Raw genomic sequence first — 27,905 nt, 5'->3', positions numbered from 1 at the left:
GGTCCCTTCCAATTCATTATCACAGTTTTAGCAAATAAAATTTCAAAAACCTTCAAAACATCATCTGTTGATTCAACAAAGTCATAGGGAATTAGTGTTAGCACAGGAATTGTTAGACCTATCTAAGTGAGATAGTTATACAGCTGAGAATAGCAGTAAAGATTTCTTACTTTATCAGAGGTCAGTGTTCTTACCCGCAAGAATTTTACTGCCTTTATGTGAACACTTAACTTAAATTTCAAATATGTTTTACACATCATTTATCCAAAACCTCTTTTACACTAAAAAAATACTACAAGGCTGACTAATCAGGGCACAGAGAAATTTAGGATTGTAGAATTAAAATTAAATTATTGTTATTAATTTTTAAAAACACTTTTTATTTGGAAATAATTACAAACTTAGAGAAGTTACAAGGAGAATAGTACAAAGAACACCAATATACACCCTGTTAACCCCATTTGCTTTACCGTATTTGTGCTTTTCTCCCTCACATATACACACACATGCATCTGATACCTTTTTCATTTACATATTACACCCGACCCAAGTCTTAATGAGAATACTGATGCCTGTAAGCAAATACATTTCTGACACTGCACCAATTCAGCAATGGACCTATGTTTATCTGTTCTCACTAGACTTCCCAGAGATAAACTTTTTTCTAACTCAAAAGCATCTGTTTACTGTTTTTAACTGGAATTTCAAAATAAAATGTTTTGGAGTGCTCATTTATGCCACAATAGGGATGACGACATTACCTGAGTGGATGAGCATGTGCTGTTTCAGGTTCTGAATACGGGTGAATCGCACCCCGCATGTTGGACACTGAAAAGGTCTATCGGGACCATTTGGACTTGGCCGTTCTGTGCTGCTGGTGGAAGGAGCAATGTAGAGTTGGTAGGGATACTGAACATTTTCCAATCTAAAAAACAGACCAAAGAAGGCAACCAGACTCTGATTTTTAAGTTCAATAAACATTTCTGCACAACTTTAAATGAACAACAACAACAACAAAACACTTTAAGACGTTTTGAAGCAGTTTAAAAGTTAAGATTACAAGGTTCATTTATAACAATAGGAGAAACAATGTTATTGTCCAGAATGTCAAGTATCTTAAGTTAAGCAAGGACGTATGACCAAGCACATATCATAAATGATTTTACTTTAGGTATCCTTCATCTCTCTAATACTTCCCTTCCTACTATTGCTTTAATTCAGGCCCTCATCAATATACGGCTGAATTAATAACTCCTTCTCTTTAGCCCCACACCCCTTTAATCCATCCTCACTGTTTCACAGTGATCTCTCTGATTAAATCAGTCCCCGGATAAAAGTCCTGCGATGGTTCACCGTTACCTTCAGAGTGAAGGCAGACAAGACTCCGCATGATCTGGGTCTGTGTACTCTTCCAGCCTCATTTCTTGTCATACTCCCCAAACATACCCATACCAAGCAGTTCCTCCGTAACAGTTCTCTCTCAGTGCTGTGCTTTCATATATTTAACTTCCTTTACGTGCCTACCGTTTCTGCCTAGATAACACACCCAGACGTTTTATGAAATGTACCCAAGAAGTTACCTCCTCCTCCCGAAAGCCTTCTTTGACTCATCAGTGGTTTAGGTAGGTACCCTCCTATGCAGAGCGACAGACCCCTCTGCAGATGACTCATGATTATCTGCTTACTTGTCTGTCTTTAACCTCTTCCCCCTCCCCCAAAGTTGGCTTGATCTCTTTGAGGGTAAAGGGTTATTACGTTTCATCTCAATATGCCCACCACTCAGCACAGTATATCTAGTATAGAAGAGACAACCTCACTAATGTTTGAAATTAAGGAATCTAGGCATATTTCCATTTGTTTACACCTTCATTAACTTCTTCAGATGACTCTGGTTCATAACCTGCTCTATCAGGTTTAGCTATTCAAGAACAATAAACCTTGTTTGAGTTCTTTGAATCCTTCAAGTTTTCAACAAATATACTTAAGTCTGTCCCGGACTCTAAGAGGAGGAGTTAATTCAGTGAAGTCTATATTCAGTGGTCAGAGACAGACAATAAACACTCGAGAAAATGATCAGAACAGAGAATTAAAACAGAGTGATCCAATAGTGATTGGTGCTGTTTTACTTTAGACTGGTGGTCAGGAAAATCTTCCTTGAGAACTGACACTTAGACAGTGATCTGAAGATTCAGGAAAGAGTGAGCAATGTGGAAATTAGGGGAGAAGGCATTTCAGGCAGAATAAAGGCCCTAAAATGGCAGACAGGCCCCAAAGCCGGAACAAATATGGACTAGAAATATTCTAGGAACTGAAAGAAGGTCAGTGTGGCTGGATATGGTATGCAAGGAGGAGCATGGTCTGAAGGAAGTCCTATCAGGTAGGCCTTTAAAGGCATAGTGAGGAGTTTAGATTTTAAGTGTCAATCTACTGGAGCATTTTAAGAATCTGCTACTTAGAACAGCAACATAATCTGACTTAATTTAAAAAACAAAATCATTCTGGCTGCTACATGGAGAATGACTGGAGTAGGGGAGAATGAAATCAGGGGCCAGTCGAAGGTTACTGTAGTAAAGGCAAAAGATGGTGGTGACCTGGGCTGGGGTGGCAGTAGCAGAGCTGGAGGAGAAGTGGACTGAGAAGGAGAAGAAGTATATTTTGGATGCAGAGCTGACAGGACTTGCTTAAAGATTAAATATGGTAGTGGGAGGTGAGGGAAAGAAGGATCAAGTATAATTCCCAGAGACAATGCTTGGGAAACTGGGGGGATGATGGTGCTGTTTACCGAGATAGGAGGACTGGAGGAGCGGGTCTGAGGGGAGGGAAAGGCTAGAGTTCTGTCTTGGCCATATATGAAGTCTTGGCCCTGCTACATCTATGTGAAAATTATCAAGCAGGAAGGGTCAATGTGAAGATAATGACTTGGGAACCATGAGTACATAGATAAGGGTTTGGTAAACTTTTTTGGTAGCAGGTCAGATGTAATTAGCTTTGGCTTTGCACACCACATGATCTGTTTCAACCCCTCAACTCTGCCATCCACAGACAATACGTAAACAAATGAGCATGTCTGTGTTCCAATAAAACTTGATTTACAAGTAAAGGTGGTGGCTGGGATTGGCCTGTGGTCCACAGCTTGCCAACCCCTAATACAGATACTATTTAAAGCAGCTGGGCTGGGAAGTCTTGGAAATGCCAAAAAAAAAAACCCTTGTACTATAAGTTGTCTAATTTATGTGGCTACCTGATGACTAAAAAATATACTAAAGGGAGGTCGCAATAAACTTTTATGTAATTCCCAGATAGAATGCTTGGATTTAGAGTTACAAGCACAGCCCTTACAAGAAAACTATGTACTATGTTAGTACTAACCGATCGTCATCGTCTGCGTGAGCACTGGTGCTAGAAGTGCTCTGAAGTGTAGGCAGCCCTTCAGTGACGCCTTCATCTACTGAACCTGTGAATAAAAAAGACAGCTGTCAATACTCTGGTGTAATAAATAAAGCCAAGATATAAATTGTAAGCTGTGTCTCCAAGCCTCTGAACAGATTATCTAATGTATATACCCTGAATTACTGGTCAGAAGTAGTAGTGTTCTATAACTTTTTTACTTTTGTTTAATTTTTACATTTTATTTTATTATTTGGCTGCATCGGTTCTTAGTTGCAGCACACGGGGTCTTCGTTGCGACGTGCGGGATCTTTTGTTGCGGTGCATGGGCTCAGTAGTTGTGGCATACGGGCTTAGCTGCCCCACGGCAAGTGGGATCTGGATTGAATCCACATCCCCTGCATTGGAAGGTGGATTCTTAACCACTGGACCACCAGGTAAGTCCCTACTTTTATTTTAATTAAATGTTTATGTGATTTAAAAAAATCACATGCAAAACAACAGCCTTATATCACTACTGAAATTCTTTCAAGAGTATTTCTTTGATATAAATTTTAGAAAGAAGTAGAGCAATTGAAATGTAAACTAAACAAAAATTCACATAAAATTAAGTAATGTTGTAACAATCATTTAAGGAAGCATTGACAAGTTTTGTTTTTTAAAACTTATTTTATTGTGACATACAACTTACTTGTTGTACACACAACTTCTACACAGAATTAGAAAGACAGCTGTAAGGTGAACATCTGTGAAACCTCCTCACAAACCCCCTAAAACACTGGCAGCATCCTGAAAGTTCCCATTACCCTTCTCTGATCACAAACCCCTCCTTCCAGGAGGCAACCATCAGCATCCTCTTTCACAATGATCATTTCTTTCCTTTTCTTCTTATCCTGCTTCCTTTTATTTATTTTTTATTTTCATTTGTTTTTGGCTGTGCTACTCCGCTTGCAGGATCTTCCCCCAACCAGGGATCGAACCCGCGCCCTCGGCAGTGAAAGCGCAGAGTCCTAACCACTGGACCGCCAGGAAATCCCCTCCCCCTTCCTTTTAAAAAGTAATTTTACCTCAAATGCATGTTTCCATAAACTAGGGGTTGTTTTATGCTACAACACAGCTGAGCACCATCGAGGGTTGCTTTCACTCCAGTGGCAGAGTGGAGCAAGTGAGCTTGGGACAGAGGTCAAGTCTAAAATATTTACTATCACGCCCTCACCACGAAGAGTACGCACGAGTACATACCATTTAATGGTGTCTGGTTTAAACCTTACATAAAATGAGTTACACTGTATGTATTCTTATGTCTTGCTTCTTTCCTTCAATATTGTGGACTTATCCATGTTGTTACATGTAAATGAAGTTAGGTATTATTCATCATCTATCCAATTCACTCTTGATGGACAGTTTCAGGCTACTATGAGCAACACTGCTGGGAATATATATATATATATATTTTTCGTTCCCGACCAGGGATTGAGAACGCACGCCCCCTGCAGCGGAAGCGCAGAGCCCTAACCACTGGACCGCTAGGGAATTCCCTGCTGTGAATATATTCAAGTAACAATGCACATACACATGCTTTTTTTTCTAGGGTATCTATATCAGGAATGGACTTGCTCGGTCACAGAATATGTATTTTTTTAACTTCATGTATTTACTGAACCCCTCTTCTGTGACATGCCTGTTCAAGTCTTGCTATTGAGTTGTCCTTTTTATCATAAGAGTTCTTTTCATGTTTGTAGATAAAAGATGTTACAAATATTTTCCCCTCTTACATGGCTTGTCTTTTTACATTTTCTTTTGATGACCGAAAAATTTATATTTTAATTGAATTGATCAGTCTTCTCCTTTATGGTTATGGCTTTCAGAGCTTGTTTTTAAAAATCCTTCCCTATCTCAAATTACCTTATGAAAGATCTAGGTTTTGCCCTTGGCACTTGGGTCTTTTCTTTAACACACCTGGAGTTGATTTTGTGACGGAACACAGTTACTGGAAAGTCTGTCTTTTCTTCTCTGATCTGCAGTGCTCTGAAAGCATGGGCCTGTTTCTGGGTTCTCTGCTAGTTCCCTCTGCTGGTCTGCACTTGCATGAAGGCCACACTTTAGTTTCTGTAGCTCTGTAATAAATCTTGATTTGAGGTGGATCAAATCCTCTCACCTTGTTCATTTGCTCCCTGAACATCTTGGCTATTCCTGGCCCTTTGCCTTTTTTACATTTTAGAATCAACTTGTTGAATATAAACGATAATAATCATTCCATTTCCCCCTTACAATTAGTTTGGAAATTACAGTCTTTTCCTATTCACTTTACTGGTTGCTTTGGAAATTAGACACATACTTAACCAAGTCTAAAAACTTCTCCTTCCTCATGGACAACAGAAGGATCTTAGAACATTTTAACTTCATTTCCCATACACACCCATTCTTCAATTTCCAAATTATTGCCTGATGTTTTACTTGTTTTGATAAAGCCCCTACTCTTTAATATAAGCAATGTTTGTCCACATCTGTTCACATGTTTACCTTTCTCTGCTCTTCATTCTCTTGTGTATATTAAACCTTCCATCTGTGTTCACTTCACTTCTACCTGTAGTCTATCCTTAAACATTTCTTTAGTGATGATATACTGCTGAATTCTGTTTTTCTTTGAGAATGTCTTATCTTCATTCTTGAAAGATATTTTCACTGTGTGTAGACATCTGGATTGGTAGTTATTTCCTTCAGCATATGGAGGATATCATTTCACTGGTTTCTAACGTTATTTAAAAGTCAGATATTCTTCTGAAGGTAATCTGTCATTAATTTTTTTCCTGGAATTTTCTCTATAATGTGTCTAGGTTCATGTTTCTTTTCATCTTTTCCCAGTTTGGGATTTGCTGGCCTCTAATCTATGGACTGTTGTCTTTCTTAGATTCCGGAAAATTCTCAGCCATTCTCTCCTCTCCTTTTAGGACTTCCATCATGCCTATGTTTGTACCATCCATAACCCTTACCCTCTTTTACACCTGTAGTCTCTACCACTGTCTCTGTGATGGTTAATTTATGTGTCAATGTACTGGGCTAAGGGGTGACCAGAGGGCTGGTAAAATATTATTTCTGGGTGTGTCTGTGAGGGTGTTTCCAGAGAGATTAGCATTTAAATTGGTAGACTGTGTAAGGAAGATCATCTTCACCAATTGCAGGTGGGTATCATCCAGTCTGGCGATGGCCTGAACAGAACGAAAAGGTGAAAGAAGGGCAAATTTGCGCTCTGCTTGAGCTGGGACATCCATCTTCTCCTGCTCTTCAACATCAGCACTTCTGGTTCCTGGGCCTTTGGACTTGGACTGGGATTTTGGACACTAACAGGCCGGCAGTTCCCAGGCCTTCAGATTTGGGCTGGAACTACACAACCGACTTTCCTGGCCTCCACTTGGCAGACAGCAGATTATGGAATTTCTAATCCTCCATAATCATGTGAGTGAATCCCTCCTAATAAACCTCCTTCTGCATATCTATATATATCCTACTGGTTCTGTTTCTCTGGAGAACCCTAATAGTTTCTCTCTCTGTGCAGCACTCAGGTGATGTCTTCTAATTTATCTTCTGATTCACCAATTCTCTCTTCTGCTGAAATCCAATCTGCTGCCAGAATGTTTGATATCCATGTTTCCTGCGTGCTCTGGTTGTTCTGACAGTGGTTACTGCCCGTGAAAATTATTTGCAGGGGACTGATTTGCTGAGGGGAGGATGAATATACCCTCTTCCAGAAAAGCTTTCTGTTTGCCCCTGCTAGGTTCCTATAGGGCAGGCCCTATCTAACCCAATTCACTGTTTGAGATTCGTTGGCCTACCCATGCAAGGAGTAAGCAGGATGTAAATCTGCAAGAGGCTGGTCTGTGCCCACCACTTCTCAGGGATGTGTTTTTCCTTTTCCCTTTTCATCTCTTAGTCGGCCCACTGCCAAGGCAGCTGTTTCTAGAGTCCCCTGGAGTCTGGAGGAAGGGGAGCAGGTTGAGTCCTAGTGCTTAATGCGTGGAGCAACTTCTTTAAGACTTCACAGCTTTCATATGCTCTGGGTCGACCTCTGTTTCCCTCACTCTTCGACTTGATGAACCAAAGCCCTCTTGTGTTTTGGCAAATGTCTTACGGAAAAACTGGTTTTAGTGCTCTGGTATGTACTTACCTCTCTGCGTCAGACCCCCCCCTAAAATTAACCTGGCAGTTCCCTAACCATCTTTTCAAATACTTTAAAACGTGACTTAAAATAAAAAGATCACGTTGTTTTCAGTGGGAGGGTAGATCTAACCAGCCTCGCCTGTTCTCCTCAGGTACTAAACCTGGCCTATGTCCTTACGGCGTGCGAATAAGCTGTGCTGCCCCAAGTAAACAAACGAGCCTTTGCGGCTGTGCAGTCCTTACGGCCAGCACCCTTCTGGTTGCAGTTATTTTAATGAAAGCTAAAAGGTACTAACTGTAACAGTTGCACAACACCATATACATGTGAACATTTAATAAATATCATCTGTTAACAGATACATAGGATGAAACTTCCTCCCAATGAAAATTTTGAATCTGATACTTCAGTTTTCCCCCTTGGAACACTTGAATTTGCTGACATTAGGAACCGAATACATTTTCCACTTAAGTAAAATTTTCCAAAAAACTAACCGAATCCCTTTTAAGGCATCCAAGCTTACTTTATTAAATAATTTGCACTAGAAAATTTGTGACAGAGTTGTATTTTGCCTTGACTTCTTAAATAAATAATACTAAATATAATTCTTTTCTTGTTTCTTGATGACTCACGGTAATCATCAAGAACACCAATTGTTATCCTGTGTTCTAATACACTGATAGAGGTTTTTGAAAGGAGACAAGACCCTATGCGTTTACATTCATCCCCAGCTGCACCTCTATTCCTCCTGTCCCCTCACCCCCATCTCGCCCTTACTGGTGTGTGTTTGGCATTTCTGTGCATGCCTTTTCTTTTTCTCATTCTCTTACTATCAAAAAACATTTATGCTTTTCCCCTATGCCTATTTATCCAACTTATTCCTGATCCTTCTCATTTGTTTTAAACCAGATGTGGGTTGGAGGACCAGATAATGTTGCATTTTGTTTAAGAAAGAGCTGTTCACTTGTCAATATCTTCCCACTGTCACTTTTTTCCTTAAAGAGGGAACTAAACACTAACATTTCAATCTGTCCTAGGATTAAAAACCGGAAAAATCCCGGTATTTGGATCTGGTCACCATGGGCACACACAAAAATCTACTTTATAGTATTCTGCAGTTCTTCAGAACGCAGGCAACATTAAAGCTTATAGGTAAAGACTTGCAAAAAAGGCCTGGAGGTGCAATTAGGGCAGGCCAGGAAGATTGACCTAACTGAAATTTGACCATCAAGTAAACTGTAATACTTTTTAGGAGGGAGTAGGGTCATGGTGAGGTGGAAATGAAACCCACTATGCTTTGGACTGATTCTGGTGTTACCAGGAGTCTGCTTAAAAGGCTGGTCAAAAAGAACTAAAATGGAGTACAAGACATATCTAGCAGATGGTCCCTCTTAAATCTATTTCCATTCTAAAATATCTAAACCTTGGCCTCTAGACCTCTAATTTGATGGATAGTAAGCATGGAAAGTAAAACAAAGGGTACTCTCTTCTAGTCCATGGCACGTTAAATGTGCCAAAAGCTAAAAATAAAAACACCAAGCTAAATTAAGAGTTAAAACAGACTTTTAGAAACCTATCCATACTGTGGACATTATAACACATAGTGTTATATCACTTATGTAACCATCAGCACAAATAAATCTTGTAAACATTTTCCTGAGATGGTGGTTTCTGCCCATGACAGCACAAGTAAACATATTAATTGGAATTTTAATTGAACTGATTTAATAGCAGGCTATACCAGCAATTTTACTTTGCTGAGGTGATAGTGATGTTTCTTAAATTATTAAAATGAAGTTTCCTTTCTAAACTATAGGGATTCTGGGACTTCCCTGGTGGTCCAGTGGGTAAGACTCTGCACTCCCAATGCAGGGGGCCCGGGTTCGATCCCTGGTCAGGGAACTGGATCCTGCATGCCTCAACTAAAAGAGCCCGCATGCTGCAACTAAAGATCCTGCGTGCTGCAACTAAGATCCAGCACAGCCAAATAAATAAATAAATAAAAATTAAATAAATAAATAAACTATAGAGATTCTGCTCTCAGTGGTAATGAGGACTAAGAATTCTGAATAGAACCCTCTCTCTTGTAAAACAGTAAAGCTGATTTATAGAGACAATCAGCTTTATATGTTAAGGGCTACTTTATCATGAGAGAATCTACTCTCTTCCATCATTAAGAAGTGCTGTATGATAGCTTCTGTTCCATCAAACTGATTTCTGTTTTCGCTAACCATTGTTTAAGTACTTAAGACACTTACAAAAACCCTTCTGGTGGTGAAAAATAATTACAGTGGTCCAGCAACTACTGCTTTTACCATGTTCCAGCCACAGTTCTACATGTTTTAAATACCTCATTTCATACTTGAGAAAGAGGAACTGGCCTGACACTGACACTTAGGAGTGGGCCTGGTATTCACAGCTAGGCCTGGTGTTTTCTGTTGGAAATAAAACAATCTTGCAGAACACCGTCAGACCCGATCACACTGGTCTCAAACACATAATTTTTTTTAAGCACAGACAAAAACAAGGTCACTGTGCAATCACAAAAATACCAAACCTCCCCCCCCCCTTTCTAGCTAATGGAAGTTCCTGCTGCTTTAGGTTTACTTTGGTCTGCATTCCTAGATATTTGTTAAGATTCTCAGTCACAGAGTTGTTTATGCTTTCCGACGTCACCAGTCCCCAAGCAAACCCCACTTACTTGAATTGGATTGAACAAACAATCCTTTGTTCTTGCAGCTGTCCTGAAATCACGTAACACAAGCCCAAATCCTCTAATAAGTCCTTTCTAACACCCTCTTACTGAGAAGCCCTAAAGACCCCATGGTGTGTGATCTCCCACACTTCAAATGGGTACTGAACTCAACTTGTTTAATTCTAGGTATGCTCCTGGTGGTCTCTGGCAACAGGGCATTGGCAGAAATGAAGGGCTCATCGAGATTTGGCTGAAGGTCTTACTGCCTTGCACTGGGAACCTCGACAAGAGTGCATATCTAAAAGTCCTTCTGAGGTGCAACCTGCCTTTGGCTGGGAGGTAAGTTCATGCTGAACTGAGCTCAACTATTTCACTGAAACCTTTCAGTGTTGGGCATATTTTGCTTTCCTAGAAAAAGGTCTTTGGGGAATATTTTGTTTATCCAGTTGGACTTGTCATTGTTCCCTGACGAAACTGTTTTCTGGCCTTCTAACACCTGCTCCTATGATCTATCTATCTAGTGTTGACTCTTGTCTACAAGAGAGATACACTGTAATGAGAGGATGGACAGAGACCCGATTAGTCCATCTGAACTGGCCCTGGAGGCTGAGTTCAGAAGATCTCCGACTGGCAAAAACATTTCAAAACTTTACAAGGTATGACATATATGAGCCTTGAAAATATAATGGAAAGTGACAGAAGTCAGTCAGAAAAGACTGCATATTGCATACTCTGATTTATATGAAATATCCAGAACAGGCAAATCTATACAGACAGTGTATTAGTAGTTGCCTAGGGATAGGGGTAGGACTAGAAGAGAGGCACTGTTAAGGGGTACACGGTTTCTTTTTGGGGGGATAATTACACAACTCTGTGAATATACTAAAAACCACTAAAGTATTCACTTTAAATGGGTGGATTTTACGATATGTAAGTTGTCTTTCAATAAAGATGTTTAAAAAAACCTTATTAGGACTTGACTTCAATTTTGTCTTTGCGTGAACTGCTTTGCTTAGTTTCAAATGCCCAGAACCAGGAGGTTTCGTCTGGTCCCTGGCCTCTGCAACTGGAAATAAAAAGTTACACAAGCATTATTCTTATGGACCGCTGCAGTTCTCATGAGTCATCTCAATCTGAAACTGCATCTCTTCCAGGCCAAACATCTGTTTCCTTCATGTTTTCTCTGTAATACTAACACGTTACACTTATCTCTCAATTGACTCAATTTCACCAAGGACAATTTGGAGTTGGAAGTAGCCATTTCGCAGGGAGCTTCCGACATGAACAAGACTGTCCATCTGAGATACATCAATATTGTACCAACACTGGGGTGGGGATTTCAAGAGCTACCCCCATGGATATTTCCAGTGTATGGCCTTCCTGGCAATGACACAACCTTGGTAAGACAAAGATAGGAACCAAGCATTGACGTACATCTTTAAACACCTCCAAATGAGCTATGAGTTTGTTTGATTATTGTTTATTTTTAGGGTAGATTTAGCATGGCGTCCTCATGCTAAAGAGCTATGCTGTAACAGCAAGAGAAAAATTAATAGATTCCGTATTGCTGATTGGGGAAATCCCAACTACTCTCAAGTAACAGGACCACACATCACACTGATGTTGCTCTGAAAGAACTCTGTAAGCTGATCTTTTACTCAGACTCTCCGCTGTCCCCATCATCCACAAACTTCAAGAGAGAAATAAAGAGAACACATGAGATCCTAAAACTATACTTATCAAAGCAGTTAAAAACCCTCTAACTTCCACAGTCTTAAGTACTGCCAAGAGCCTTGATAGCAATAAGACAAATCATCTCTACGACCCACAAGTCGACTCCTTATGAGTTAATAGTAGGCTGCCTTTTTCAAGTGGGAATTTTGGTTTAAATCTTAGGTTCTACACGATTACCAACTGATACTGCAATGATAACCCAGGTTTATCACAAACAGAGAAGAGCTTATGAATGATTTAAAATCTGGAGTTTTGGTTTTCTGGAAAAGATGCTGCCAGAGAAAACTCTCCATTGATTATCAATAGAAAGGAACTGATCAGATATTGTTAACAACTGATTCAGTGGTAACAGTTTGAGGTGGCATTCATTGGATTCATGTTTCCCAAATTAAAAGACACGTATCACATCCTTCCGACTCCTGTGCATCCATTCCTTCTAAAGGATTCTCCAGAAGATACTGACTTCAAAAGTGGACAGCTCCTACCCAAGATGACAAAATCAGATTAATTTTCTGATTCTTCAGTACTCTTTACTATTAATCTTGCCTATTAAAACCAATACGATCTTTCTTCTTCATCCTATTGTTTTTGAACTCCTAAGATCTCCTTCTGCCACTTAAGGAAAAACAAAACTCTTGTTACTTTCCCCCCTACCCCAGACCATAGTTACTAATCTGAATTTAACAGATTGCTGGATCTACTATCCTCCATCTGACCCTGCTGACAAAAACTTAATAACTGTTCTTTTAAGCACTACAGAAGGTAGATTCCCTTTTATAGGGAATATTATATCATATCCCAGGCTTCGGCCATAGAAAAATGGACCCTGACCTCAAATTAACATGTTTCTGCTGAAGTCATTACAATCCTAACAGCAAGACCTATTCAGTCAGAAAGACACTAATCCTGGGACCATCCTGATTACGATAGCCAGTTTGTTCTCTTCAGAGACACTTGAGCCTGGCTTGCAGGAACTATTTAACTCCACTTAAGGAATCTGTCCATTTTAAGGGACCAAAACTGGCTCACTCTTGCTGTAATGAATGATACTTACATTTCCAATACGCCCACTACTAGGATACTACTTCTATGTTGGACATAGGGTTTACACATGCCCGCTGCACACTAACTCATTCTGTATATTTAAGTAACTTTGGGATTTTCAGGTATTAAAACCACCACCCCAACTTGTTCAACTACAGGTGTGTTCCTGGTGGTCTTGCTGGAGAGCACTGACATACTTAATCTAGATAGGTAATACTACCAATTACTTTATGGTTATGGAAACCTGGTAAGGTTCAGTGACTTGTTCAAAGTCACACATCTAGTAAGTGGCAGAAACTGATAGCAGACTCCAAACCTGCCTGACTCCAAGTCCTGAACTTTTAATCATTACGCTATACTGCATATATGCTCAGTGTCGCAAATTCTTCCATCATTCTAACTGCTCACCTCAGCAAGTTTATTCACTATTTACACACAAACTGCCAAATTTCTCAACATCTTAACCGACCCTCATAAGTCACTTCTCTTTTAATGGCAGATTTTAGAGTCTAGAAAAAAACCCTGAATTTCTTTGTTAGCATAGTAAACTGTGGATTATCTAAAACTATTTTATTTATCTTCAGTGTATACAGATAATCGAATACTTCAAGACAAATAATGAAGCCCTATCATGAAGTCCTTCTCACTTAAACAAATTTTCCTTAAACCATACCGGATATAGATGGTCAGCTTTTTGAGAAACAAGACCCAATCTAAACTTAGCAATTATTTCTCTCTTAAATTTGCTGTACTTACTGTATTTATTGGGAGTGTCAGATTTTACAACTTTTTGCTGGGCAACTGGTAATAAAAAGAACAGGTAAAATCTTATTTGAATTAATTTCATGAGTAATTTAATTATTATTTTAGAATTTCATAATGAGTATATTCAGTATTATACTCTCAGTCTCTAGAATGACAAACTACCTGCTATATATCATCTTTAATAAGTTAGTAAAATTAAGTACTCTTATGAAGTATTCTTATGGAATATGGAAAAAAAGTACCACACACATCTTCCTCTTCTCCCTCCTACATTTTTTCACTGCCTAATATACTTTAGGAATTTAACTTTTTTCTGTAAGGCTTTATTTTAGTGTACAGATTTGGAGTTAAGATAGGTTAGTTGAGAGTGATTAGTACATCTGCTATGAAGACAAGGGAAAAAAACCTAATTTGGATTATCTGATTACACGATACTCAGATCAGAGTTCTTTGTACGGCTGCTTTGTAACAGAACCTACATTTGCAATAGTATATATTGGAAAGGAAGTATTCTTATAAAACTGAAAGGCTTATTCTACTTATGCTCCTAACTTCTCTATTTAATCATGTTAATGATATAATAAAGGCAAAATGTGAACTGATTAGATATACTTGAGAGTGGTAAAATAAGGCTATTTCACATATCTAATAAGGTTATTTCACATATCTAGTTAGCAAGATACTCAGATTAATATTTGGTTTCTAAGTTCTCAGATAAATAATTAAAATAGTAATTACTTATTAGTTCATTATTCAGAAGGTACCAAGGTGTTTTCAAGATTAAACATGTTAGTAATTTAACAAAAACTTGGTCACATTGTCAAATAGCTAGGATCTCCTGCCATCAAATATATTACTGAGTGTGTGGTCACTTGAAAAGCACAAGTATCTTGACCCAAATTTCGGAATATTATCTTTAGTAGGTATTATGAATAGAATTGTGTCCCCCCCCGCCCAAGACATACTCAAGTCCTAACCTCTAGTACCTGTAAATACAGCCCTATTTAGAAACAGGGCCTCTGCAGATGTATCAAGTTAGATGAGGTCATACTGGAGCAGGGTGGGCCATAATCCAATGACTGGCGTCCTTAGGAGGGAGATTTGGTGCTGAAGCCAGAGACAGAGGGAAGGCCCCATAAAGATGGAAGCAGAAATTGGAGAGATGCAGCTACACGTTGAGGACTGTCAAGGAATGTTAGTAACTGTCAGAAGCTAGGAAGAAGCAAAGGATCCTTCCCTACAACCTTCCCTGCCAACACCATAATTTCAGACTTTTAGCCTTCTGAACTGTGAGGAAATAAATTTCTGTTGTTTCAAATCACCCAGTGTGTGACGGCTGCTGTGACAGCCCTGGGAAACTCATATGGTGGATCAAAATCCAAGAAATTAACAAAGGTAAGAGGCCCTCCTGGTTCTCCAATCTTTTGGAGAAATCCTCTTTATTGATCTTTGTTGGCTTTTCTTCTCTCCCTGAATATAGATACTTCTCAAGGATCAGTTCTTTGGCTTTGGCTCTTACATACACATTTTCCTGTTGAGAGTCAATCTGTCACTGCTAAAAGTCCTAAACTGGTCATCTCCAGTCTTGATCTCACCCACCCTGCCTTTCAACGGCTCTGTGGCACGTTGGCTGGTCATCACCCAAGCATGGTTCACACGGAACAAACTTTGCTGACTTACTCTTAAAACTGGGCTCTCACCTCCTCCCAATGATTTTCAAAGTAGTTATGGCATCTAATAGATTCCTATCGAGTGTACAATTACCATTATTTTTTGTACCATTAAGAAAGAAAAAGTAACTGTAAAGATTATTAATTGTAAAACATATCTGAATTTAGAGATAATAAAATACGAAAAACTGTGACTTATAATCAATGAATACAATAAAATGTTATCAGTATTTTCGTAGTCATCCTGGTACCCTGACCCTCTTATTCCCTCAAACCACATATTCAATATCATCAGGTAGTAATGATTCTTCCTTTACAAAGTCTCTTAATACCCATTTTCTTTATAGTATTATGCTAAGCATCTTCATTCATACAAAGACAACTGTACTGTAACTGGTTTTTGGACTGTCTCTCCCCAGCCAACCCCCTATGAATTTGACCAATATCAAATTCATTTTCCTAAAATATCTGTAAATGTTTTATTTTTCATTCATTTAAGGTAGACTCCTTATTACCACTAGGATAAAACACAAGCTGACTTGGCCAAGCTGTGGTAGACACTGCTAGTTGCATACAATATCCATTCTCCTGTAATTTTGTGAGGCAGTTACATACCCAACTAATATACATGTATTCCCAGATTCCCTTGCAGCTAGGAAAGATGACGTGACATAAACTGGCAGAAGTTTTTTTGGGACTTCTAGGAACATTTTCCATATAAGAGTTACCCCTTTCTAGAATATGAGGCTAAAGATGAAGCAAAAATCTTATAACCATGAAGCAATAAGTATATGGATGACAAACTAAGGATGGTGGATTATAAAAATATAAGGGGCCTAGGTCACTGTAGAGCCACTCTACTAGTCCTGGACTTCCTATTTCTGAATATTTTATGCAATAATAATAAAATCCCGTTTGGTTTAAGCCATTTTGAAGGGCTTCTGTTATATGCAGTTGAATGCACTCCTAGCTGAAACTAGTGTTCAAGGCTTTTCACAACATGCTCTCAACTGCTCATTTTTCTTATTTCCCATTATTTTCTATACTTGTAGGTTTCCATGCTTTATTCACATCATTGTGCATTGAATTCACTGCTTTATCAAATATGCAATGTTCTTCTACACCTCTGTGCTTTTATACATTTTCAAAGAAATGTCATTCCCTCACCTGGGCAAACTCCTACTTACTACATAAGATCCAGCTCAAATACACAGTGTTAACTTGCTCTTTCCTTAGTGAACCTGTGACACATTGTTCCTACCTCTAGTCTAGTGCTGATTGTTGATTTACTCATCTGCTTCCCCAATTAGACTATTAACTCCTCAGACGCAGGCACTATATGTCTTTTTCATCATATATCCCCAAGTTTGGCACATGGTAAGTTTTCAATAAATATTTTAATAAAGAATAAAACACTAACTGGATTTTTTAAACTGGTATTTTTTGCATTGAAAGTAATTCACAAATCACAGATATATGAACTGTGCCATCATATATGTGTCCCATCAGATACTGTTCAACTATTTTCTTTGTTCCCCGTGGGTAACTTACTAAAAAAATATTGTAGTACTAATACCATCTAAAAAACCCAGTTACCATGTTTTATTCTTCTTAATATTTCCTATAGGATACAGCACAAAACTTTTATCTAATAAGCACTTAAAAATGCTTCACTTAGGGACTTCCCTGGTGGCGCAGTGTATAAGAATCCGCCTGCCAATGCAGGGGACACGGGTTCGATCCCTGGTCCGGGAAGATCCCACATGCCGCGGAGCAACTAAGCCCGGGAGCCACAACTACTGAGCCTCTGCTCTAGAGCCCGCGAGCCACAGCTACTGAGGCCCGCATGCCTAGAGCCCATGCTCTGCAACAAGAGAAGCCACTGCAATGAGAAGCCCATGCACCGCAACGAAGAGTAGCCCCCGCTCGCCGCAACTAGAGAAAGCCCGCGCGCAGCAACAAAGACCCAACACAGGGACTTCCCTGGTGGCGCAGTGGTTAAGAATCCGCCTACTAATGCAGGGGACACGGGTTCAAGCCCTGGTCCGGGAAGATCCAACATGGCACGGAACAACTAAGCCTGTGCGCCACAACTACAGAGCCTGCGCTCTAGAGCCCGTTGAGCCACAACTACTGAGCCCATGGGCCACAACTACTGAAGCCCGAGCGCCTAGATCCCATGCTCCACAACAAGAGAAGCCACCGCAATGAGAAGCCCGTGCACCACAACGAAGAGTAGCCCCCTCTCGCCACAACTAGAGAAAGCCAGCACGCAGCAACGAAGACCCAATGCAGCCAAAAATAAATTTATTAAAAAAAAAGAAAGACCCAACGCAGGCAAAAAAAAGAAAATTAAATTAAATCTTTTAAAAAAAGAAAAGCTAGACTTGACTTCATAGCATCATGGAAAACACAGAAGACGTTATACCTATAGAGGAAGACTGTGGACTAATCAGAAGGTCCTCTTGGACTTGTTCACTTCCTGGCACTGTCTGCTGATCACTCAGTGAACTCTGAGATGCACTGACAGGCTGGGATACTTCCTCATGGACCTCCTCATCACTTAACCTTTCTACTTTGACCCGGACATCTTCCTCGGTACCCAGAGGTAAGGTAGTTTTTGTGCTCTCACAAGTCACATAATCAGCCATTCTTCTACCTGTCTCAGATGGGCCAGGTAATTCTAAAGTCCGGGTATTTTCTGCTTGCTTAAGCTTATCAGGCTGAATCCTTCGATCAATTCCAAAAGGAAAAGTCCAGGGAAAAGCTAGAGAAGAGTCAACTGGTTGATTTCTATTTTCTGAGTAGGAAGCTGAAGAATTCAATACCTGTGGAGAACTTGTTTGTGTGCTACACTTTACAGGACTTTCAGGAGACATAACAATGTAGCTTTTGCGCTTTCTCCTCGACTCTCGGCAAACAGGAATGGTTCTTTCTACCACACTGCACTCTGAAGACACTGGAGAAATGCTTCCATCTCGAGACGTAAAATTGCAGTTAGAGTTATTTTCTTGTCCAGCATCTAGACCCTTTTCTGGTTGGCTGTTGGGTGTATTCCATAAAATGCTTGATTTCATGAACTCTGAGCAGGTGCTAGCAACACTGAACATTTGCATATAGCTGGCTGCAGCTAGAACATCAATGATATTTTCTGTGTTAATTGACAGAGTGGCTGTGTAAGCATATTCTAAAAGGGGTATAAAGCCAGTCACTGTAACATGATGCAAGTCCAACACATTCTTGTTCTCATCCTCTGCTTGGCCTACAAGTTTGGTGCGAAAGAAATCACTGCAAGCTGCTAGTACCACCTTATGTGCCCGGAAGATTTTGTCCTGGACACGAATAGTGATATCACAAAAATGTCCATCATTTCGAAGCATATTTAGCTTTCCAAGCATTTCCTGGCTGTGGGAAGAGGAGCTATGAGTAAATGTTTTCACACCCATCTTTTCCTTCCTCTTCTACCGATGCTCTTCAAGGATGCAAATGAATCAGAAATGTCCTAAAAGATACACAAAATAAGCATTAATTGATGGTTTAGTAGCTGAAATAAAAGGTGATTTAGATCGTTTTCATGAGGCCACCATGCTAAATCAACAAGCTGAAAGATGGTAGTGAGAAAGTTAGTTCAAGGTAAGAAATATACTAAAATACATTCTCTATACCTGTCCCCTAAAGTGTCCTATCAGTGGAGTCTGTGAGCTAATGTCACACTTAATGAGCTGCATAGTTTTAAATAATAATAGTTTGCAAATAATGACAATTATAGAGTACTATTTTCCAGATATAGTTCTAAATGCTTCACATTCGATAATTTTGATTGTCATTATGTCTCTACCAGTAGGTACATTTTATCCCCATTTAACAGAAAAAGGTTAACTACCTTGCTGAAGTCAGAAAGTTATTAAGTGGCAGACCCAGGGTTCAAATCCAGTCAGGCTGGCTCCAGAACCTACACTCTTAACCTCAATGCTTTAACCTGCCTCTTTTAGGATATAAAGCGAGTAAATACAAGTGACCAAGAGTCTAAGTTTTATGACGTGATAGGTCTGCATTCTTTCTTCAACAATTCCTCCAAGGCTGTTATAAGGACTAAATGAGACAATACACGCTGCACATGCTGAGCACAGTATTTGGCACTTGTGAGCACTCAAGTGAAAGCAGCTACTGCTGTTTAGATTACTAACGCGATAAAAGCACCTTTCTGAAAGAAAATTTATAAAACAAATAATGTTTAGTAATCAACTGATTGGATTTTCCCTTAAAAAAAAGTTGGTTTGCCTGTATCACATTTTACATTTATTCACTAAAAATATAAAAAACTGACATTCTTAAATACTTTTAATTTTGCAAATCTAATAATACTTTTAAATAATAGTTTTTACAGTACTTTCCCCCTAGACTCTTTTTACATCCTCTGTGTGAAGTCACGGAGGCTTGTATTAGCCCCTTGATGAAGATAAGAAAACACTAATGCTCAGAGAAGTTAAATGGCTAACAAATGACAACCAAAGCTAAGATCTGGGTCTTTTGACTGTTAGATTGCTTTTCCAATATAAGAACACATAGCTATGTACATCAATTATTTTATCTAAGACAAATAACTTTTCTCTTTTTTTTAAAAAAAGTACTAAAATAAATGCAAAACAAATTTGGGGAAACACTTTTTGTAAATCATCTCTAGATAAAGAAGATTTCAAATGCCTCAAAAATATAGCCACCAGTTAAAAATGATGTTGAAGATGATGAATATTTAATTGACCTGGAAAAATGTGTGGTTCTGAGTATTAAACGAATGCACAATTACTGAATACACTGAACACTCAACAGTGGTCATTACTATGTATTTAGAGAAAAATGTGATGAGAATATATAGACGATAATCATCTTTGTGAAATGTATACACATATGTATATATTTGTACACACATACACACACACACACACACACACACACACAGAGAGAACAAGAGAACATGAGGTCTTAACTAGAGATTCATGGATTCACTAAGGGTGCCATGATCCTTCTGAAATTGCGCACAGAAAAATGCGTGTATTGATGGTAGCTTTCATCATATTCAAGGGAATCACTGGTAGACTATGGGTGTTTATTCTCTTCTTTTTGCACATTAAACAATTTTTTTCTTTTAAAAAGCACCATACTGCTGCAAAACCCTAGGGTTTCAGTTCCTCTTGGTTCAAACCCCAAAGCCATGCAGAGTAGGTCTACTTCTTCTTTCCCCTTGAAAAAGCTTTCAAAAACTGAAGATGGCAATCACATTCCATTCTTTCCTAAGGTTTTGTTCTTTAAGCTAAACATCCCTTGTCCCTTTAAGTTCTCCTTAAAATTTGATGAACATCCTTGCTATGCTCTCAACAATCTCCATTTCCCATATTCCTTTAAAACTGGTTCCCAGAGTTGTACACAATATGACAGGTATGGCAGGATTATAACTTGAGCATAACTTTACTATTTTTACCTCCCTTGTCTGCGTACAAATATTAGTAAGACTAAACCCGGTATTCTGACAGTCAAATCATACTACTGACTGATTTTGTTTATACTATTGAAAACAATTCAATAATCGACTGATTAGATGTGAGGAACTTTATTATGTAAAGAGAGGAACACAATTAAAAATAAAACATTGTCCTTGACCTCATTAAGTTTACAGTCTTGGGCTTCCCTGGTGGCGCAGTGGTTAAGAATCTGCCTGCCAATGCAGGGGACATGGGTTCGAGCCCTGGTCCGGCAAGATCCCACATGCCACAGAGCTACTAAGCCCGTGCGCCACAACTACTGAGCCTGAGCTCTAGAGGCCGCGAGCCCCAACTACTGAGCCCGTGTGCCACAACTACTGAGCCCGCGTGCCACAACTACTGAAGCCCGCGTGCCCAGAGCCCATGCTCCGCAACAAGAGAAGCCACCGCAGTGAGAAGCCCCCGCTCACCACAACTAGAGAAAGCCCATGTGCAGCAACGAAGACCCAACGCAGCCAAAAAAAAAAAACCAAAAAACTTAGTCTTTATGAAGACGACACACGTACCTAATTAAAACTACACAGCTAGTGCTATGTGAAAGCAAATAAAGAAAAATTTAATTCTGAATGTGCAGGGCAGAAGAGGCACCATGGAGGGCAGGGCGTAATGAGAGTAGAACTCTGCCGGGTGATAAAGCAGATGGGAGTGCCGGGCTCTCCTGGGACCTCACACGACCTCAGTGAGTGCTCACCATCCTGACTGCCTTGCGTACAGTGTGTGCACTGTACTGGCAAATGTTGTTAATGGCACTATAAGTTACTCTAAATGTGGGCATGCAGAGGTCGTCAGTTCAAACATCAATCCACTACATAAACATCACTTTCGAATGTTCTTTGTAAGTAAATGTACATGTGAAGGGGAAAAGATTTTTAAAAAGACACCCTAAAGATTTCCAGCTGAATAAATATAAAAAATTCACTGAATATTCCAACATGAGAAGACAAAATGATCAATCTGAGGTTCTTCTTCATCTCATAACACAATAAATGGCATGAAGCTCTGTGCCGAGCCAGCCGGGTAAGGCCGCTGAAGTAACTACCCTGACCCATCAGAGGCGACATCTCAAATATAAACCTGCCCGTGTGCTTTCCCAAAGACAAGCAATCACAACGAGACACCAAGCAGCTAGGACTGATCTGACCAAACTACCATTTAACGTATCTGCTGATTTCTCTCTCACAGTAATGAGATGAAGAGGGAAAAAAATGGGAAAGCTTTACTTGAAGTTTTTTGTTCATTTGCTGTACCCCAGTAAACTGGCTTCTTTAAAAGCCAAGCCATCAAGAGCACTTAGTTTGATCAGGATCACGTGGTTCAGGGAGGAACATGCCTTCAAGCAAGTGACACTCATAATCCAGGGACCATCTGCATGAACAAAGGTGTGAAAGCAAGAAATTAAATAGTATATTTGGAGAACACGTGCAACAGGGTGTTGAAAACATTTCAATCTTGGTTTGGGTGGAGGCACCAAACAACAGATACTGCATCCAAAGTGAGGTGCAAGGCCACCTGTGCATGGAGGCAGAGGAAAACTTAGTTTCAACCTTGAGTTACACCCACCTTCCACGTTCAAAGAATCAAACGTTAGAAAAGGATTTTTGCCAAGTGATCAGTGTGTTGTGAGTTTCAAACCCTCTCCCACTCCCTTCTACTCCCCCATAATGGAAAGGGGTTAAGGCAAGTTTGCCTTTAGTTTACGGAAAATGTGTCATACTTGAAAAAAATCTAATGGATACAAGTCTGATTTAAACTCTGGCCAAGACTAGGAAGTATGCTTACCATCTCCCAACAGCATATAAAAGCAACGCCCGGGGTGGCTGAAGAGACCCTGGTGCCCAAATACTGGGTGCACATCCTGGTACCACCATGTGTAGCGGTGGGACCTTAGGCAAGTCACCAAACTTCACTGTAATTTCTTCAGCAGTGAAACAGGGATAACAGAACCTACTTCAGAGAGCTCTGAGCATTAACTGGCCTGATACACATAAAGTGCTTTTAACCGTACTTAGCACGAAATAAATGCTACAGAAACATCAGCCGCTGCTGCTACTGTTATTAAAGACCTTTTCTTCTGATTCAATCCTGGCTTCTCTCAGTCCTGGAGGGGCCAGAAACCACAGTCAGCAAATGAGGAGGAATAAAAGGGCAGAGAGGAAAAACAGAAAGAAAAAGGAAGCCAAACAAACCTCACTTTCCACTGCAGACCTATAGTAGGCCTGAGGTGGGCAAACAAGAAAACTTTTAACTCTGAATTAAATGTATTAGTTCTCGAAAATAATGTTTCTGTTCCCTGAAAGTAACCAGAAAAGTTATTAAGACTTGCCCTTCAAGAGGCTGGAGGGAGTATTAACCCCACAGAATAAATTTATATGGATGGTGGAAGACAAAAATAAAATGGATTCTGAGTACCTTCCGTAAATTGTGTTTGTTCAATGTAATGGTTACACACATATGGTACAAAGTATAATACAGATGGAGGTATGGAATGGAAGGAAGATGAAGATTAGACTGGGAAATGCCCTGTATGCCATGTACTTATTAATTTCCCAACACAGGTCTGTGAAAACTTAGTCTCATGGCATACTCTATAATAAATTACACAAATATAATTTAGAAATACTGCAGTAACATACATTGTGGCAAAACTTGGAATGAGATTATGTTATTTGAAAAAGTCATACATAATATGGATAGTACAGAAGCCAGAAAGTATGTCCTGAAATTTTTATAAATTAGATAATTCTATTTAAAAAAACCTCGTATCTCTCCATATGCGTATAGATGAATATGTATGTGTGTAGTTATATATTTAATTTGGAACTCATTTAAAATTCTCAAATAAATTATTTTTTAAATCCAATTACTAATGCAGAATTTATGTAGCACTCAAAATAAAAATGTATTTTGTAATAGTTTGCAATTTGAACTAGTGAGTAATTCAGAAAGTTCCCTTCCCATCCCTTTTATTCCAAATTACTTATGAAATAGTATATACGTGTTTATGAAAGCGGCTGTTGCTAAACAACATATATTTTAAGGAGAGAAAAAAATCCTATGATTCTGTTTTGCAGTTGGGTTGAAAAACATTTACCAAATAAGGTATACAGCCCAGTTGCTAGAATAGTTTAAGTTAGACAAATACTAAGTTTTGAACTCTGACTCTTCCATTTACCATTCAGGCATTAATCTTAAGTCTAGTTACTTCATCTCTCTATGCTTCAGTTTTCTCATTTGTAAAACAGGAATGGAAATTACACTTTTAAGATAGTCAAGAGGACTGAATTAGCACAATTCCTGGCACAAAGTAAACATTCAATAAATGTTAGCTTCTATTATTACCCTAGAAAAAGTGTGAATAAAACGAAATGGAGATAAAATTTCAAAATATCTACTCTATTTCTTATATGACACAGAGCACATCTTGAATATGTATATTTTGATATAAAGATTAACTGATAAAAATTATCAGAGGATTTGAGATTAAAATGGAGTAGCTCGGACTTCCCTGGTGGCACAGTGGTTAAGAATCCGCCTGCCAGGGGTGAGATGTGACAGGGTGAGTGTCATGAACATATATACACTACCAAATGTAAAATAGATAGCTAGTGGGAAGCAGCCGCATAGCACAGGGAGATCAGCTCGGTGCTTTGTGACCACCTAGAGGGGTGGGATAGGGAGGGTAGGAGGGAGGGAGATGCAAGAGGGAAGAGATATGGGAACATATGTATATGTATAACTGATTCACTTTGTTATAAAGCAGAAACTAACACACCATTGTAAAGCAATTATACTTCAATAAAGATGTTTAGAAAAAAAAAAAAAAAAAAGAATCCGCCTGCCAATGCAGGGGACACGTGTTCAAGCCCTGGTCCAGGAAGATCCCACATGCCGCGGAGCAACTAAGCCCGAGCGCCACAACTACCGAGCCTGCACTCTAGAGCCCGCGAGCCACAACTACCGAGCCTGCGCTCTAGAGCCCGTGAGCCACAACTACTGAGCCTGTGCTCTAGAGCCCGCATGCCACAACTACTGAGCCTGCACGCCACAACTACTGAAGCCCGCATGCCTAGAGCCCGTGCTCCACAAGAGAAGCCACCGCAATGAGAAGCCTGCGCACCTCAACGAAGAGTAGCCCCCACTCACCGCAACTAGAGAAAGCCCGTGTGCAGCAACGAAGATCCAATGCAGCCAATAAATAAATAAATAAAATTTTAAAAAAATGGAGTAGCTCTTCAGCATATAAAGTGAGGTGGCTGCCTCAGATGATTAAAGAGAAAGTAATTAGAGACTGCTAACCTTGAAACTAATTTGCGAGGATGTGAAACTTGATATTTAATAAGAATTTGCATGTTTAAATATCCAGCCACATCTCAAAACTGGACACTAACTTTCCAAATTATTCTAACAAGGTTTTAATTATGCTAAAACTGAACTGAGATAACTTCGTTCCCACCCTATGTTCTAATTAAAACCAATCAAGGACAGAAAAGAAGGTTAGGGAGAGAGACATACTGAATTTAAGATGCCTCTAACAGGAATATCCAGGTGGAATTTATATATGAAGTATCTGTACTAGTTGACTGTGTACAGTAGCAAATGCAGCACTAGGACCTTCAGATATGTTATCTCACATGAGGTAAGATGATAATAATCTGATTTTACAGAGGAATTGAGACTTGAAACACTGCTTGTTTGAGGCCAATTATGTTTATGTTTATACCAATGCTAAGGACCTAGGACCTTATGCAATAGGTAACCACTGGAAAACCGTTGGAGAGCAGTGTTATTTACAGCTACATTTTAAGATTATCCTGGTAGCAATATAGAGGGTGGCTGTTATAGTAGTACAAGTGTAAGATAAGATAAAATCGAACTAAGTCAGTGGCAGTGAGCATAGAGAACATAAGTTGAGAAACATTTAGGAGGTAAAACCACCTAGGCATGATTTTGTGTTGGGGATGGGATAGGGGAGTAGTAGGAAACAAGAATGTAACCCTAGGTTTTGACATGGATGGTTGAGTGGATGGTATTTTCACCAAACAAGGCAGTGAAAGAGGAAGAGCTGGTTTTGGTAGGGGTTATATTTGAATGAAAAGAAATATATTGGTTTTAAGCATACAATCTGAAATACTTCTGAGAGGAATATCCAAGAGTACATGTATATATGATGTTGCCCATTCTGGTCTGGAGTTCGGGGAAGAGGTCGGAGCTGGACCTAAATACTGGGTTTTAGGTAAGTCACTGGTAAATATCATCCTGTTGAATTTGTTAGAGCCTAAGATATCTAAAGAATGTGTAGGGAGCAGAGGCAGGAAAGCAAGTTGTGAGAAGCTTGGAGCAAGCAGAGAGCAAAAGGATTTGGTGAAAACATTTTATGGTGTCTAATTTATATTTTGAACCTGTCCAGTATTTAGCATAATACAGAGGCAGTGAAATACGTGAATGGATAGATATATGTCCTGAAATTTCTATCTGGTTTGGCTATATAAAGTGCCTATATCTATTCATTATCAGTGGTTAAAAGGTGAAGATAAAGTTGCAATTTGAATTTACAGCCTTGAATTTGAATTAAAAGCATCAGTATGAACTCATAACGTAGTTAATCTTCAGCCATGAATATCCCTAGCACCCAGACTGGCTTCCAAATTCCATTTCCCACTAAAAGAAATCATGGCTCCTGAGAAATGGCAGATTGCACTTTGGGGGCAGTAAATGTCCACCTGGAACATCTTATCAGCTATGCAAGGAAGCTATCAAAGATCACTAGGGGTATGCCAAAATGCAAGTCACTTTGAGGAGGTTCCCAATGGCAAAAAATGGAACAGTAAACTGAATCAATGAAATACATTCATGAGTTCACATGACACTAGAAACAAAAACAAACCTAATCCATCACCTTTAAAGATGCTAATGAACCAAAAAATTATTTTGAAAACTGGTTTTAAAAAGAGGGAAAGAGGGACTTCCCTGGTGGTCCAGTGGCTAAGACTCCGTGCTCCCAATGCAGGGGGCCCAGGTTCGATCCCTGGTCAGGGAACTAGATGCCACATGCATTCTCCAACTAAGAGTTTGCATATCACAACTAAGGAGCCCGCATGCCGCACCTAAGGACCCCACAGCTGCAACTAAGACCCAGTGCAACTAAATTTAAAATAATAATAATAATAATAAAAGATCTCACATGCCACAACGAAGATCCTACATGCCTCAACTAAGACCTGGTGCAGCCTAAATAAACAAATTAATTAATTAATTAATTATTAAAAGGGGGGGGAGAATAAAGCATTTATCCTGCCTTTCCAATATAAACAGCGTTTTTAAGTAATCAAATAGAATATGAAAGGTTTCTCTTGATAGAAATATTCCAGTTAATAAATGAAGAAAGAATGTCAGAATTAGAAGAACACCATTTTGCACGCCCCCCCCCCAAAATAAAGAGGCATTAATCATCATGGTTTATAACTTCACAGAAAGAGCAGTAAGACACTGCAAAAAAGACTGAACAAAAATCTGACCAAGTTTCTAGATCCAACTACCAATTCACAGTAAATACAGAGGAACAGGAATATGTTAAGCTATACCACTGCAGTGCAAACAGCAAATTTAGACTGTGAGAAACTCTACAGGACAGAAGACTTGGAAGGAAAAAAACAGCAAGGAAGAAAGAGATAAAGGGGGAACTAGAATGGGGAACTTTGTGCATATCTTAAAGAATAAACTTATGAGATAATTGGAAATTTGTTTTTATTGACTACTTGAAAATGTCAAGAAATTATTGTTAATTTTTAAATGCAATAACATCGTTATACATTTTATAAAACAGCTTTACTGAGATACAATTCACATCCTATACAATTCATCCCTTTAAAGTGTAGAATGCAAAGATTTTTGAGTATATTCATGTATGTACAAAA

The 27,905-nt window shown here is 39.2% G+C and overlaps 1 protein-coding gene and 1 long non-coding RNA gene across 5 annotated transcripts in view; one reads left to right on the top strand and one right to left on the bottom strand.

Moving 5' to 3' along the window:
• LOC309667637 overlaps positions 1-17,880 on the top strand; it is a 35,273-nt gene extending 17,393 nt beyond the window's left edge. Inside the window, exon 3 of the long non-coding RNA XR_014267868.1 lies at positions 6,570-17,880. This is a non-coding gene — a long non-coding RNA (uncharacterized lncRNA). The remainder of the gene's footprint in view (positions 1-6,569) is intronic.
• The window catches only part of ZBTB44 (zinc finger and BTB domain containing 44), a 66,868-nt gene that overhangs the window by 10,051 nt on the left and 28,912 nt on the right, over positions 1-27,905 (bottom strand). For 2 of the 4 annotated variants that reach the window (XM_082476234.1, XM_082476237.1), the window contains exons 2-4: positions 17,880-18,953; positions 3,370-3,454; positions 762-925 (exon numbers count right to left, since the gene is read on the bottom strand). In XM_082476234.1, the coding sequence (XP_082332360.1) occupies positions 762-925; positions 3,370-3,454; positions 17,880-18,897 (1,267 nt within the window). In that variant the 5' untranslated portion in view covers positions 18,898-18,953. The remainder of the gene's footprint in view (positions 1-761; positions 926-3,369; positions 3,455-17,879; positions 18,954-27,905) is intronic. The other 2 variants (XM_082476235.1, XM_082476236.1) reach the window with 2 other exon arrangements.

Source organism: Balaenoptera physalus, assembly GCF_965194825.1.
Source record: "Balaenoptera physalus genome assembly, chromosome: 10".
Classification (NCBI taxonomy): domain Eukaryota; kingdom Metazoa; phylum Chordata; class Mammalia; order Artiodactyla; family Balaenopteridae; genus Balaenoptera; species Balaenoptera physalus.
This window is presented reverse-complemented; position numbering and strand designations above follow the sequence as displayed.